This window comes from Myxocyprinus asiaticus, chromosome 37 (genome assembly GCF_019703515.2).
Source record: "Myxocyprinus asiaticus isolate MX2 ecotype Aquarium Trade chromosome 37, UBuf_Myxa_2, whole genome shotgun sequence".
NCBI lineage: Eukaryota > Metazoa > Chordata > Actinopteri > Cypriniformes > Catostomidae > Myxocyprinus > Myxocyprinus asiaticus.
The window spans coordinates 24,173,876-24,189,675 of NC_059380.1; the positions used below are offsets into that span (position 1 = coordinate 24,173,876).

The 15,800-nt window shown below is 41.3% G+C and overlaps 1 protein-coding gene across 9 annotated transcripts in view; it reads right to left on the reverse strand.

Moving 5' to 3' along the window:
• LOC127428165 (adhesion G protein-coupled receptor L2-like) overlaps window positions 1-15,800 on the reverse strand; it is a 188,366-nt gene that overhangs the window by 58,025 nt on the left and 114,541 nt on the right. For all 9 annotated transcript variants that reach the window (XM_051676306.1, XM_051676305.1, XM_051676304.1 and 6 more), the window contains exon 5: window positions 11,258-12,058. In XM_051676306.1, the coding sequence (XP_051532266.1) occupies window positions 11,258-12,058 (801 nt within the window). The remainder of the gene's footprint in view (window positions 1-11,257; window positions 12,059-15,800) is intronic.

Consider the following 15,800-nt stretch of genomic DNA (forward strand, 5'->3'; position numbering starts at 1 on the left):
TTATTAAACAAAGTACAATTGCTCCAGAATTACCCTAACCATACATTTGTGTGCATTTTTGCACTTTAGGACTTAACAAAAACAAAAATGTCTTTCTTTATGAACCACTTTTCTCAGCCTCTATCAAAGGTAGGATTTGTCAGATTTAGAAAACCTTAAGGGAATCTTTTTTTTTTTTTTTGCAAATGTATCCATTATGTATGGCTAGGTTACAAACACATGTACACACAAAGGGAGGCTCATAAAAAGTGGACAAAAGGAGGGGCTATTACAGGGACAGCCAATGGGAAGGACTGGGTGAGGGGCTAAATGTGGGAGGGCTTGGGGAGGGGATAAATCAGTTGTGCTAGGGGAGGGGTGAATGTGGGTGTGGCTGGGGGAGGGGCTAAATGTTGGAAACTCAAATCAAAGGTGGAAATCTGTTTCTTTTTAAACAGGAAACAGCAGCAGTAATAATAATTATAGTTAAAGGGATAGTTCACCCAAAAAATGTAAATGCTCTCATCATTTACTCACCCTCATGCAAGATGTGTATGACTTTCTTTCCTCTGCTGAACACAAACAAAGTCTTTTAGAGATCTATCTCATCTCTGATGGTCCCTACAATGCAAATGAATGTTGACCAGAACCCAGAAGGTCTAAAAAGCACATTAAGCCATCATAAAAGCCATCCATACGACTCCAGCGGTTAAATCCACGTCTTTTAAAGCGGTATGATATGTGAGGTTGAGAAACAGATAAATAGTTGAGTCCTTTTTTTACTATAAAGGACTAAATTGCGTATTTACTATATTGTAAATTGCTCCATAGAAACTAGTCAATCAATTTTTAGATGAAAACGATTTGTGTGAGACATATCAGTCAGGTTTCAGAAACAGTCATTTCACTGAAACTGCATTGTTAAAAGTGGTGAATGATCTTAGACTGAATACTGATAAAAGGAATGCATCAGTTCTAGTCCTTTTAGACCTTAGTGCAGCCTTTGACACTATCGATCACAGTACTCTGCTTAACAGACTTGAGAACCTTATAGGCTTCTCAGGCACTGTCTTAAATTGGATCAGATCATACGTTACTGGAAGGCATTTCTTTGTAAAATTAGGTGACTGTACCTCTACGAAACATGACATACTATATGGTGTTCCACAAGGTTCAATTCTTGGACCACTTTTATTTTCATTGTATATGCTGCTGTTGGGTAACAATTCAGGAACACGAGGTAAACTACCATTTTTATGCTGACGACACTCAATTGTGTATCTCTGTAGAGCCCAGTGACACACAAGCATTAAACAGATTGTCTGAATGTTTGTCCAACATCCTATTATGGATGAACACAAACCTTTTGCATTTAAATGAACATAAAATAGAGATACTTATTGTTGGCACAAAACATGAGAGGGAAAGAATTGAAACTGCACTAGGTACTCTGGCTTTGCCGTCAAAGACAGAGGTGAAGAACCTTGGTGTCTTTCTGGATTGTGATCTGAATTTTAAGTCTCATATAAATTATGTTACTAAGACTTGTTTTTATCATCTTAGAAATATCGCACGAATCCGACCCTTTGTTTCACTTGATGATGCGAAAAAAATGATTCATGCTTTTATTTTTTTCTCGCATCGACTATTGTAATGCACTTTATACTGGTTTATCTAAGAGTTGTATAGATAGACTGCAACTGGTGCAGAATGCTGCAGCCAGAGTGCTTACAAGATCCAGGAGGAGAGACCACATTACACCAGTTTTAGCTAATTTGCATTGGTTACCTATTAAATACAGGATTGATTTTAAGGTTGTTTTAATGGTTTTTAAAGCACTTAATGCCTTAGCACCATCATACATTTTTGATTGTTCCAATGTGCAGTTTGAGGTCTTGCAATGCAGAATTTTTATCACACTGTAATGTAAATCTTAAGAGATCTGGTGAAACTGCTTTTAGCCATTATGCGGCAAAAATCTGGAATACTTTACCAATTGAAATTAGACAAGCACCAAGCATTTAAATTTTTTAAAAAAATTTGAAGACATCTTTTTAAAGTAGCTTATGATAAATGTATTTTATGTTTTTTTTATTTTTTATTATTTGTATAATTTGAATTTTGTTCTCCCTACATTTCTTTTAATTCATTTTATTGTATTTGTGTACTGTTTAATTTGTTTTGCTATGATTTGTTTTACTCTCCCTGAAATTATGTATTCTATGTTTTATACTTCCAACTGTGAAGCACTTTGAGCTGCATTTTATATATGAAATTTGCTATACAAATAAAATCTATTATTATTTTTATGATTATAAATCTCCTTTTAGATTACTTTTATGCTGCCTTTATGTGCTTTTTGGACCTTCTGAGTTCTGGTAACCATTCACTTGCATTGTGACAAATATCAGAGCTGAGATATTCTTCTAAAAATCTTCATTTGTGTTGAGCAGAAGAAAGAAAGTCATACACATCTGGGATCGCAGGAGGGTGAGTAAATGATGAGAACATTTTCATTTTTGGGTGAACTATCCCTTTAATTCAAAAGAGGTCTATAACAAAAAATAAATAAATAAAATAAAAAATGCTGCCGAGCAGTCTATCCATGTGACTGTACAAGTGAGGCTAAAATAAAGCTAAATCCATTAGTGGATGTCTGCACACAAAGCAGCGCTTTAACACAGTAGGGTTCTGGATATTTCTCTAAACATCAGAAGTATAATGTCACATGGCTAAACTGCCAATTATCACAATCAGTGTCAAACTAATTCCATTAATGATGAGGAAAAATTGAGATTAGGCAGCAAGCAGCGTAATGTGTGTTTACCACCCTGATCCAGATGGCAAATATAAATGCTGTCTGTCAATGATGATTCCCTATTATGAAAGATGATTCCAGTATTAATATGCAGCTAGTTTTAATTTTTGTCCCTCTCATCAAAGGTTTCTCTGCTGCATGTGATACTTTTTAGGATTTATATCAGATATCACACAAATATGTTGTGCCTACATTTCACTTGTAAGATCAATCAATTAATCAATCAATCAGTCAATCAACCAATCAATATAGTAGGTGTGTTCAATGTAACAGAGAAAGTAAAAATGTGCAAACAATGTGTATAGACACTTTGCGATCAGAATATCTGTCTGTATTATAAAAAAATAATAATAATAATAATAATAATAATATATATATATATATATATATATATATATATATATATATATATATATATATATATATATATATATATGAAAACAAAGGATAATATACTGAACTTTTTTGCTCATGTATATCTTTCCATTATCTTTCTATTACATGTCTCAAAAAACAAACAAACAAACAAAACAAAAAAAAAAACCTCAAAGTTCTCAAAGTTTGAAAAATCTTTCAAAGATTTGATGCCAGTAACATGGAAAGCTTTAGCAAATCCAGGGGTTATTTCTTTCTCAAAAACACTCATTGTATCAAACATGACTTTGACCACGTTTACATGCATTTAAAAATGCGGTTTATTCCAGGGTTTTTGCAGAAAGCGGCATTCTGACATGTTATGTAAACAAGAACGCTGATTTCCGTTTAAGGAATTAAGAAAAAGCGGTTTAACACACCTCGGTTTCTCGTGGCTTAATGTGGTCATGTAAATGCATAAGTGGCATTCTGATGGGTGCATAGAACAGACACGGATAACAAACGTCATAGGATGGAGCCCAACAGCAAGTCAACACAGTGGAAAGAATTCATCATTTCTGGGAGTCCAGTGGGAAAATCTCATACATTATAAACTATACCCATTTATACACACCAATGTAAAATATGAGTTTTATGAGTTGTAGTGCAATTCTGCTGCAGGTTGTGATAGAAAGTGAAGGAAACTAACACAGCAACAACTCTGGAATATCTGGAAATAAAGTGAAGCAATGGAGAATAAAATAGCAATGTCTTCCTCCTATCCCATGTTTGTTATTTACACAAGCATTGCAGGAAAATTACGTTGCTGTGGAGAAAGCTGCTTACTGACTGAGCCGCATGTATACAGGAGTAAAGAGTACGCTGATTCTACATTAAAGGGATAGTTCACCCAAAATGGAAATTCTTTCATTATTTACTCACCCTCATGATATCCCAGATGTGTATGACTTTCTTTCTTCACCAGAACACATTTGATTTTTGATTTTTTTTAAATATCTCAGCTCAGTAGGTCCTTAACATGTAAGTGAATAGAGATTTCTCTTTTGAAGCTCCAAAAATCACAGACAGTCAGCATAAACATCATTGTTACAACTACAGCAGTTAAATTAATGTTTTCTAAAGCGATATGATCACTTTTGGTGTGAAAAAAGATCAATATTTAAGTACGTTTTAACTATAATCCAACATGAGGGTAAGCTTCACGAGAAGGTCTCGTGTGACATATTCGCATTGCCATGATTACGTACCTCACGTAATCTCAACGTAATCTCAAGTTCTTCACTCGGTTGAGACATCCAGGATGAGCACACAAACGCACCATTGTGAGTAAAGAAACAGATAAATACAGATCTAAACCAAAACCAGCCAAGCTACTGTACAGCATTCCTCCTCGCTTGTAAACAGCACTGCTCATCCGGCTGTGACTTGCTTCATTTCTCACGTGTTTCAAATGCCAATGCGATTACGTCACACGTGTGTACCGCTCCAGACCGGAAGCATGATTTAGAGTTTAAAAAAGTACTTAAATATTTATCTTTCTCGCACCAAAAGCGATTGTGTTGCTTTAGAAGACATTAATTTAACAGCTGGTGTCGTATAGATGACGTTTATTCTGACTGTCTGTGATTTTTGGAGCTTTCCCAGGAGATCAGCAGTTACAGAAATACTCAAACCAGTCCGTCTGGCACCAACAATCATGCCACAGTCCAAATCACTGAGATCAATTTTTTTCCCCATTCTGACAGTTGATGTGAACATTAACTCAAGCTCATGACCTGTATCTGCATGATTTTATGCACTGCACTGCTGCCACACGATTGGCTGATTAGATAATCACATGGTTGATTGTTGGTGCCAGATGGGCTGGTTTGAGTATTTCTGTAACTGCTGATCTCCTGGGATTTTCACGCACAACAGTATCTAGAATTTACTCAGAATGGTGCCAAAAACAAAAAAAACATCCAGTGAGGGGCAGTTCTGTGGACGAAAACATCTTGTTGATGAGATAAGTCAACAGAGAATGACCAGACTGGTTCGTACTGACAAGTCTATGGGAACTCAGATAACCGCTCTGTACAATTGTGGTGAGGAAAAATAGCATCTCAGAATGCTATTCTGAGATGCGGGTTGGCGCTGTTTTGGCGGCACGAGGGGGACCTACACAATATTAGGCAGGTGGTTTTAAAGTTGTGGCTGATCAGTGTATGTTGGTGAGGAATTGCTAATTATTATTTTTTAAATAATTTTTATTTTTTTAAAAATTTTTTGTGGCTTACAAATATATAACTAGAATCAATTGTAGCAGAACATGGGCAGCTCATTTCTGGTTGGCTGGCTTCTATGTAGTTTCCGAGTGTCTGGGTGCACCAGTCCACCTGGAAACAAGGTTGTGTTTAAACCTAAAAGGTACAGGGTAGATACAATGGTTGCTTTTCAGGAAGAATTAATCACAATTTGCGAAAACTTGACAGGTTAGTGGCATAAAATCTGATGAAAAGATATTCACTGTTTTGTTTGAGGTCCTAAGTAGCAAATAAACTAGATATCCATGAGCAGAAGCGTTTATTCTGCTTTGTTTTCTGAAAGACTGTGAAACAATCTCTACTTATTACTTTTGGATGGACAGCAATTCTGATTACAAATAAATTTCGTCAGTGGACCAACACTGCTGTGCAATTATTTGAAGTCTTTTTCCACATCCGTTTAAAAGTCACATTAAAGCAAAACAAACTGTGGTTGGTCATTGTACATGTTGATCAGGTCTCTTCCTGTCTCAATGGGTGGTTCTTTGCCAAAATAAGCTGCAAAGTGGACCAGACTTTATACTGACTGTCAAACATGGCTACACGAGACTAATAGAGAAAAGGACAGGGATGCCATTTGCACAAATAGCCTGAGACATAAAGTATGTTCGACACTGTGCGCCATGCCTTACCGACCAGCGAGATTTGCCAATTGCAGTCTGGGGAGGGTTTGAAAAGAGAGCCATCAAGCCAGACGTATGTGCTGCTTCATACAGTGACAGTGCGTACAAAAAGAAAGTCCTATATTATTTTATTGCCAATAAAGTAGTCAGTACTTTTTATCATTTTTAATTGTTTTATGAATAAAAATGATATTAGATGATAAACATAATATAATATGATATAAACATGATAAAAACATGTACTGTTATAAAAACACAGATTTAAACATTTTAACCCACATGCACCGCTTTAAGTCTGGCACCAATCGTTTTGCGCAGCGCTGCATTAAGTCGGACAGACCTATAATCTCTCTTCATCCCTAAAAAGGCGATCTGGCAGCCCCCCCCCCCCCTTAAAGGGAGGGGCATATATTCTCTCCTATCTTAGAGGGAGGGACTTATGTAATTCCCTTGTTTCAAGGGGAGGGGCTTATTTTTACCTCCTCCCTTTAGGGGATAATGTGCTTAAAGTTTCCCTTTTATAAAGGGGAGGGCTTACCCTGTCTTATCATACACTCTTGCTGAGTTTCACCCGCATTTGAAAATCAAGGTAATTTCACAGCTATCAAAGTAAAGTGGAGAAAACATCAACTCTACAGAGCACAACTACAATGGCTGTGTGAGTGAGCTGATTATTGAGATGATGAGATAATCACCACATCCAAAATAGAGAAAACACATCAGTATAAAAATGATGGCAGATTACATTCAAAAGGGGAGGAAGGGGGCGATCATTCAACTCGCGCATAGCACAGGAGCTAATGCTAGTGAAATTAGCATGTTTTTGTCCTTCATCAGCACTGATTGTAGAGCTAATTACTTCCTTTACAGGCAGCTAAAAGAGAGGCAGAACATACACTAGCATATTCAGTCTGTCACATAGTACAAGTGTAGAACCACAAGTGGATTACATTGTGGTAACACTGTGATAACATTTCCTTAATGAAAGATTTGAACCCTCCGACGTAACACCCCAGAGAAATGTTCAATGAATTTCATTTCGAAGCCTTAATACTTTGCATCTGAAGCAGTATTAAGTTGATATTTCTTAATTGCTTGCTTGTGCAGGGATGAATCTGTTCGATGGTTTTGAATCAGCACTAGTAATCGCTACAGGCAAAAGGAAAGCTGCCAGAGCATGCTAGGAATGACTCTACTTCTATTCTACTCATCTGAAAAAATAAGTTTGATTTAGAGCAGATAGTAAAGTGGTTTTGAATGTCATACACAGCCTTTAGAGAGGTTATGAGTGACTTGTCTAACCTTCAGGGTGGTTATTAATGTCACATTTAGCCTTCAAAGTGATTGTGAATGCTATGAGCCACCTGCTTAGCATTTCAAACTTCTAGCTGATGTTTTTATCCAAAGGATCAGTACACTTACCATAAGGACAACCCCCTAGGAGCAACCTGAGGTTAAATATAAAAAAATAAAAAATACCTTATTTACTCTCTTTATACATGTGCTTGGTCTTATTGTGAAGGATTTATCGAAACACACTGTTCCAAATAAAACAGTGTAATAAGTTGTTTCACATCTGAAATGACTTTCCCTTAAGCCAGGGGTTCTCAACGGGAACGGGGGCGTTGAAAGGATGCCAGGGGGTGCTGAGAGCAAATTAGTAGGGGGGGGGGGTGGGGGTGTTAGGTTACAAATGGGGGGCGTTTATCAGTCATAATAATCAAATCTAGCATCAAGTTCCTCTTTGCATTAAAACATTTATCTAGACTTGGAGTATATCAGTTGGTTCTCAATTATACGGGTTGGTACGCATTTGTACCACGGTTCATCTGATTTTAATGTCTAGCGACGCATCTATTTTTGTTACAACTTATAAATATTATTTTGAGTATTTATTGTTTTTACATGTGTTTAGAGTAGGTCTACTGTTTATAATTACAAAAATGCCATAGTTTGTTTTATAGAAATCACGTTACATCTAACCATGGTAGTGAAGAAGATCCATGCTTATGTGTTTACTATGGTCTTGTTAAAAATATCACTGTTAAAACTAAAAAAAAAATTATTAATTAATAATAAAAGAAAAAAATTCAAAAAGGCAAATGTAAAATATATTAACAATATCACTTTTATTATTAGTTTCTGTCTTCACATTTTATTTTATAGGCCCAAGATATAGCCCTCCACCTGCTTGAATTCAAGAAACGCAAGGTTTGGTCTCACATTCATGACGCGTAAGCCTGCTGAATTTATTAACAAAACTTTATGCAATGCATCGAAGTTGCATTGAGCAAATTAAGCAAATAACACAAATATTGAGTTTTGTGGTTTTTTGTTTTTTTTTGTTGTTGTTTTTTTTTTTTTTTGGTACAACAAAGTCTTCACTTTCAAATTATGTCATATAATTGGGGAGCATTTCATGCTGACTTTAAGTATCTTGAACAAGGGAGCATGCAGAGCTGTAAAGTTTTCTTATTTAGGTTTGTGAATCAGGGAGGGCTCCTTACTGTTTAGGTTTTGTTAGAGGATCCGTTGTTACTGGTTACTGTACTCAGTGTCTACACAAGAATATTCAACAGCTAGGTAGACACCACGATACCCACTGAAGAAAGACACTAACATTTTATAAAATTTTTAAGCTCTAGTAATGTGTTTTTTTTTTTGTTGTTGTTTTTTTTTTACCTCTACGCTTAGCGAAGTCTCTTGTGTAATGCAAGAATCTCAATCTCAAGGCTGAGCTGGGATTATGGTAATTACAATTATTATTTTTTCAAGGTAAAGATGATCTGACATATAGTCTTATCGTCTTGTCCCTGCTCTTGACAGCTAAATTAAAAACATGCTGCGCAGATGTGAGCTTTGAGACTGATCCATTCTCGACTGAGAGCCATCTCTCAGCACAGCCACATTCAGAGGCCTGCAAGCAAGAGTGTTTGCTGTTTGTTTAGAGGTGGTTAGGGAATGTGATCCTCTCTATTGGGGGTGATCCACAGTTGCCGCCAGGCTGCCGACATACCTGTCCAGACAGGTAACCCTCTATCAATGAGGGAAGCTTTTTTTTTCCTCTCTCTCTCTCTGTGGGATAGCAGGAGGGAGTTTAGCCCCATGAGCCTAAACACTGAGGAGGGATAGGTCTGTCTTTTTAAACCCCCATGGACACGTCTCTTACTGTATGCTAACAACACCTATGATGTTGTTTACTGCTGAGACTTACCACTTCACTCTGAGATGTTGGTTGCACTCGAGAAAGGTTTCCAGAATACATCAAGCACATATTAGATCTGAAATTAAAAATCAGTCATCCATGACATTTGACACACAGATTCCGGCGCCAGAGGAATACCGACTCAGTGGCTGAAATAGCTTGAACACTTAAACAGATATCCCAGGGGACTGTGTGAGCATGTGGATTAGTGTTGGGAAGGCTACTTTGAAACTGTAGCTTGCCAAGCAACAAGCTACTAATAATTTAAAGCAGTTAAACTACAGTGAAGCTTTTCTTTTGAAAACATAGTTGGCTGCACTATAAGCTTCTAACAAAAAACTACATTGAAAATGCTTTTTAAATAAATGTCTATCCAATGATATAATTTATCAGTTAAATTATCAAATTTTAACAGATACATTTACATAAAATACACATTTAAAAACATATATTCTATTCTATTCTATTCTATTCTATTCTATTATGTATATTATACATGTATGAAGAGTCAAAGAAACAAACAAGAGCATTAAACTAAATATTCTGCTATAAAAAGAAAAGAACTAAAAATGCTGTGCAGGTACTTGAATCTGTGATTTTGTTTTTCATTTTATTTACATAACCTGTCCAAACAAACTGATTCACTACAATGAATCATACTTTACAACACCATATATGAGAGAAAGGACTGTTTAAGAGAGTGTGTTTGTCACGAGGAGGAGGGTGTGGCCGGGCCGTGAGGATGTACGCCTGGTGCTGAATCATCCTAATCAGCCGGGAGGGGGATAAGGATGAGCCAGAGATGCCAGTTGGAGAGAGAGAGAGAGAGACAGCAGTCTTGTGTGTGTGTTTTGTGTTCTGCTGGAAAGCAGTTTTAAGTTGTGTTTTGTTCATTTGTTTATTAAAAGTTTATGTTGACTGCTCAGCCGGTTCCTGCCTCCTCCTTGCCCATCGTGTGAATTCGTTACACTGGTGCTGAAACCCTGGAAGGAGGAGGGATGCGCTGTTGTTGAGTCCTCGCCCCTGCCGTCCGCTAGAAAGTGGAGGAGCCACTGCCATCCGCCAGGGGATGGAAGAGTCGCTGCTGGGAGCCGGAGGAACCGCTGCCATCTGCCAGGAACTGGAGGAGCAGTTGCCGTCTGCCAGGGGATGGAGGACTCACTGCCATCCGCCAGGGGGTGGAGTATTGGCTGAGGACCAGGAAACAGCATGTCCGGGGACCGGCGAGCCACTTTTTTTTTCTCTCTCTCTCTAACAGGCATCTCCGGCTCGTCCATAACCCCTTCCCGGCTGATTAGGACAATTCATGCCCTCCTCCTCGTCACAGTGTTTAATTGTCGCCTCAGTATGTAAGCTAGCTAACATTAAAAACAGTAACATTACTAACAACACTACAGTGCTACTCATTGGAAAAAAGTAGCTTGTTTCTGGGTGACACTTCAGTAGCATCAAACTTAATTTGTTTCTGTGCATCTTGTGACCAAATATGTCATGACACAAAAACCAATGAGGTTTGATATTATTGACAAGTCGCCATTTTTTTTTTTTTTTTTTTATTTGGGCTCTGTATACATGAGTTGATCAATGTTTTTATTTGAGAGTGAATGTAGACTTAAATTTTGGTCTGTTCTTCATACAAAGTGATTGTCTGCCTTTAGAAGACTAGAATATGACACACAAGCCACACAGGACTACTTTTTTGAGTCATTATCCATCATGATAGTCATTATGATATTGTATGGAAATCAGTGTTCACGACATTCTTTAAAATATAGACTTTTGTGTTCTGCAGAAGAAAGAAAGTCAGATGGGTTTGCAAAAACAAGAGGGTTAGTAAATAATGACACAATTCTCATTTTTGTGTGGACAATTCCTGTAATTTAGTAGTATCACTACTTTTAGTTAGTTACTTCCCAACGCTGATGTTGATGGATAGATGAGAGATGAGGCTTACCATGAGCTGGATCAGGTGGTCCAAATGCCAGATTGTATCGCAGGATGTAGAAGTTATTCCACACATACAGCTGGTTGTCTCGAGGGTTGTATTCCACAGCGGCAATGTATTGATACTGGTTGGGGAAGTGGATGTCAATGTATTCACCTCGGTTCTGTTTGGTGTTGTACATGTAGTCAATGAGGCTCTTGCTAACTTCACTCTCGTTGTCTTCATATGTGGATCGTACCACGTAAAACACCCCACATATCATGAAAGCATTGGAGGCCGATCGCTTGTCGTAGGTTGTCTCCCAGGTCGCCTCGAAGCGAAGGGTGTAGGGATTCAATTGACTAATAACCATCATGCCGTTGTTCTGCTCAGTGGCGTAGATTACCCAAAGACCATTTTCATCCACTGCCAAGTCAATATCTGTTTTTCCACCCCACTTATATGGTGAGGTGTCATGATAATTGGCATTGTTTATAATCGCCTCCCCACTTTTAATTCTGGTCCGAAGGTCAAATTTTACAATATTACGTGTCCTCTCCTTGTTAAAAAACACCGCCCCATCGTAAACCACAAATCCTGTACCGTCAACCCGATGGGGGAGTTTATAAGTCGTAGTTTGTCGAGAGTTTTGATAGTCATCAAGGGAGTTGTACTCGATAAGTGTATCTGTTCTGTAAGGGGTCCAGGGCATGAAATAAACCTTGTCTCCTGCCTGGAGGGGGTCTTTGCACCACGAACCCGCTTGTTGTTCCGCCTCATACAGAAACGATGGATCTCCCACTGCTTTCAGAGTTCCAGGACAAACAAAAACTAGTGATGACAGACAGAGCAGAAAACAGTCAAACTTAAGCAAACACAGATCAAGCCAGTTGAAAGCAGAGGGCAAAATACCCATCTGTCACTACATCAGTCTGATAACTGGGTTGTCGGTGTAGACAGAAACACACACTAAAAATCTAACAGCTACCCACATTCACAAGCAGTAAAAGGAACGAAGAATCTGGATCTGAAGCTTAAACAGAAGCAAAATACAGTTTTCATGTGTCCATAAGCAAACAGTTTCGGCTCACTGCTGCTTGGACATACTGAAGGGGAGTGATGGGAAAATTAAACCACAACCAAATATAAAGGAAAAAAGGAAGAAAACGACAATTCTGCCCTGCAAATAAAAGCAGACAACTAAATAAGGCTTGAGAAAGACGCAGAGGAGAGCAGCATACAGTCAAGGCATGTCTTTGTCTTGAGACAGTTTTCCCACAGTTTTTACACTTTACCTGAGAGAGTCTTTCTTATGGACTAATGTCACACTCACAGCATAAAGCATTTCCTTTCTTATCAAAGACATATAGAGGGGTAAAGTGAATAAGTGCGAGAGATGATAGAGGTAGAGGGAGCAGAAACAGAAAATCTAGAAAAGAAACAGTGTAAATCTAGTCAATCTAGAAGACACTAGATACCAGAGCATGCTGGGAGTGTGGAGTGGAGCTAGGGTTCGAACAGGCAATAAAATACTGTTGGGGGACAGGAAGAGAAGGGTGAAATGTCTCATGTCACCAGACCTTTTACTTAACGGCATAAGGTCTGGTTCTCATTGTAGCTTATTCTGGCCAAGAATGTCATGGTTACTCTCATAACCTCTGTTCCCTGATGGAGGGAACGAGAGGTAGTGTCGATGTAGTGACACTAGGGGTCACTCTTGGGAGCCCGAAACACCTCTGATCTTTTGAAAAAAGGCCAATGAGAATTGGTGAGTGGAATTTGCATGCCACTCCCCCGGACATACAGGTATAAAAGGAGCTGGTATGCAACCACTCATTCAGGTTTTGTGCTGAGGAGTCGAGACAAGGTCCCGGCCATTTCAGCGGGTAGTTCAGCATTGTGGCAAGAGGGACCGAGGCATCATGCTGTCACGTAACCTCCCCCAACACTGTTATGAGCGTCGAACGGTCCTTCAGAACAAGTTGACTGCTCAACAAATAGGGACAGGCTAGCCCAGCCGAGGCCTATTTTTCCCTCTTTTTTCTCCCCAAAAAGAGTGGAATGTTGTTAACGGACTGGGATCCGCGAGTCTCCACGTCGGGGGGTGTCACTCCCAAGAAGAAGACACCGCGGAGACCACACCCCGCCCAGAGAAGGGGGGGGGGGGTGCTTCAAGTAGAAATACATCACATGGTCTTACCGAGTCTTGTCGGAAGTATTTCATGTGGAAAGTTGCGTGGTAGGTCCTACCCAAGGGGGGAGCAGTTTCTACAAGCATGGCAACCAGAGCAGAGGGCCCTCTGCTCAAGGAAGACATAGTTTACCAAGAGAGAAACGATTTTACAGAAGATAAAACACATGGGGTTACCTATGGGGAACCACCGAATGCGGAGCACCTACCTCAGTACAGAGCCTTACCAGCACACTTACTGAGCCGGCAGCGAGTTTCTCCGCAAACTCGACTGCCACAGGGCTAAGGAGGAAGTCATCCAGGGATCACAGTCTGTGAACACTACTGGGAGTTAAGAGCGCACATCTTCACCTCAAGGGAGGGGAAAGGTGCTATGCGCAAGCGGTACACACGGCCAGCTGTCCTGAAACTTACCTGCTTGTGCCTGCCACTACACGGGATGAAACCGACTCAACCCGGAGATTGTAGAACCTCGCAAAGGTGTTGGGTGTTGCCCAGCCCGCTGCTCTGCAGATGTCTGCCAAAGATGCGCCACTGGTCAGGGCCCAGGAGGCCGCCACACTCCTGGTAGAGTGGGCTCGTAACCCTGCAGGTGGTGGCACGTCCTGAGCTTGATATGCCATAGCGATGGCGTCAATGACCCAGTGGGCAATCCTCTATTTGGAGACAGCGCTTCCTTTCCGCTGTCCACCAAAGCAGACAAAGAGCTGCTCGGAGCTTCTAAAGCTCTGTGTGCGATCCAAATAGATGCGTAAAGCACGCACCAGACACCAGACTCTGGGGCATGCGGCGAAAAAAGAAACACCAGCTCCAGAGAGATGGGTCTCCTTGCCCCTGGGTCGCCGATCTCAGGGGTGCTTCGAAGCCTTCCTCGGGTTCTTGGAGGCCTGCCGTGAGACGGGGAGAGTCTGCTTCCTGCGATGGGCTGCACATGGGGGCCGGGCCACGGGGTGGGCTGCGGCGGAGCCAGAGATGTTGCTGCAGGGAGACACCCTTGGCGATGAGCAGACAGGTTGCGGGATCTTGAGCCGTTCCGGGGCAGGATGTGCTTTATAGCCACTGTCTGCTTCTTCACCATCGAGAACTGCTGGGAAAAGTCCTCTATGGTGTTGCCAAACAGGCCAACCTGGGAGATGGGGGCATCAAGGAACTGTGCCTTGTCGGCCTCTCGCATCTCTACCAAGTTGAGCAAGAGGTGGCGCTCCTGGACCACGAGAGTGGACATCGCCTGCCCGAGAGACCGCGCTGTGACCTTCGTCGCCCGGAGAGCGAGGTCAGTCGCTGAGCGCAGTTCCTGCATTAATCCGGGGTCAGAACTACCCTCATGCAGTTCTTTTAGCGCCTTGGCTTGGTGTACTTGCAGGAGAGCCATGGTGTGCAGGGCGGGGGCGGCTTGTCCAGCAGCACCGTAGGCCTTAGCCATCAGGATGATATAAACCTACAGGCCTTGGACGGGAGCTTCGGGCACCCGCGCCATGTGGCGGCGCTCTGCGGACACAAGTGCACAGCGAGCGCCTTTTCCACCTGGGGGATCACCGAATACCCCCTGACCGCTCCACCATCGAGGGTAGAGAGAGTGGGGGAGCTGAAGAATTGGGACCGGGTGGTAAAAGGTGCCTCCCACGACCTTGTAAGCTCCTCATACACTTCCGGGAAGAAAGGAACGGGGCCCAGAAACCAATCGTCGAGCCATGAGGGTTCAGGGGAGAGCAGAGGGTTCCACTCTAGCCAGACGCTCGCGGCCGCCCGGAAAAGCATGTCCATCATTTCCGTGTCGGCCTGAGACTGGGTGACCGTTCCTGAAGGAGGAAGCCCAGCCAAAGCCTCAGCGTCAGACCGGATGAGCCTGCTCTCCGATGCCGCGCTCGATAACTCATCATCTTCCGGGGCGCCAGACGAGATGTCGAACCCGCCCTGAGATGAGCTGGCGATCTCGTCCGAGCACCCGATCGGGGCAAAAGAGCGTGCTGAGGAATGGGAAGTCCGTGGGGGGATACCCGGCGCAGGTGGTCCCATTGAGGTCCCCACATCGCCCCCAGTGCTAACCGGCACGGCCTCATACCCGTAGGTAGAAGGACTGAGGCAGGGAGCCGCTGGGGTGGCTTGCTTTCTTATGAATGCAAGCCGTGACCGCAACGTTGCCATTGTCATGTTCTCACAATGAGGACATGATCCATCCACGAACGATGTCTCCGCGTGGGTAGCACCCAGACACGTAAGACAGCGATTGTGGCCATCGGAGAGATAGCGACCGCAACCAGGAATAACACACAAACGGAAAGACATCTTTAAAAAGACATTCCGTGTGTGCCGCTCTTTTATGAATAGAAAATAAACTCTTTTCAGAATATACTGTACTCTTTTTTTGCTCTGCCGAAGTGC